Genomic DNA, 801 nt, shown 5'->3' with positions numbered 1-801 from the left:
TAAGAAGTTTATAAATTAGTGATAAGGGTAAGGTTAGCACGGCAGTGTAAAAACATTTGAATCGGTATTGACAAAGGCTTCTGGTGCTCGCCCTTCCCCAGAGAGGTACACAGCCGCGAGCTCGACATTCAGGGCCAGTCGGGGCGACCGCCTCGAGATCCAGCTGGAGAAAGACCCTCAAGCGGCGGATGTGGTATTCTTCAGGAGATTTCCAGACGACTGGAGGTATGTGAGTAACAACGCTGCGACGACCAGACTTCCCCTGACAGTGGATCCCGTCTCACCCGCTCACAATGGAGTTTACCTTCTTGGGAACTCCGGAACAGGTCGATGGGGCAAGAATACTGAAAGCGAAATTGGATCGAACGGAGCCTACTTTCATCTAGCTGTGCGGGGTGAGTATACAGCCTTTGCATGACTAGGGCATCCTGTGCGCCCAGTCAATCATGCACATATTTGACAACGAAAAAATATTTTTGAGAGCCCATTCTTGGACAGTGAAGCTAGTTAACCATCCTTTGATGTCAGTAGAAGTAAATTTAGTTTGATTTGTGTAAACACTACAACCATGTAAATATACTGGTAAGAAAATTCGCCTTCCTCAAGAAAGAAGTAAAAATAAAAGGAAAGTGATATTTGCTTGCAGACTGTGAGGCTGATAGATATGGATGGAACTGCGAATCATGGTGTCCCGACTGTGAGAACGGGGGCATCTGCCATCCACTGACTGGCACATGCATTTGTCCTCCAGGGTACAGCGGTTCAACGTGTCAAACTGGTGAGTCTTGGTATGCTGTGTGC

At 47.4% G+C, this 801-nt stretch overlaps 1 protein-coding gene across 1 annotated transcript in view; it reads left to right on the top strand.

Moving 5' to 3' along the window:
* The window catches only part of LOC119582272 (tyrosine-protein kinase receptor Tie-1-like), a 7088-nt gene that overhangs the window by 1545 nt on the left and 4742 nt on the right, over nucleotides 1-801 (top strand). Inside the window, exons 3-4 of the mRNA XM_037930491.1 lie at nucleotides 38-395; nucleotides 647-778. Coding sequence (XP_037786419.1) covers nucleotides 38-395; nucleotides 647-778 — 490 coding nt within the window. The remainder of the gene's footprint in view (nucleotides 1-37; nucleotides 396-646; nucleotides 779-801) is intronic.

The sequence above is a fragment of the Penaeus monodon genome, chromosome 15, assembly GCF_015228065.2.
Source record: "Penaeus monodon isolate SGIC_2016 chromosome 15, NSTDA_Pmon_1, whole genome shotgun sequence".
Classification (NCBI taxonomy): domain Eukaryota; kingdom Metazoa; phylum Arthropoda; class Malacostraca; order Decapoda; family Penaeidae; genus Penaeus; species Penaeus monodon.
Note: the sequence above shows the minus strand (reverse complement) of the source record. Positions and strands in the feature narration are given on the sequence as shown.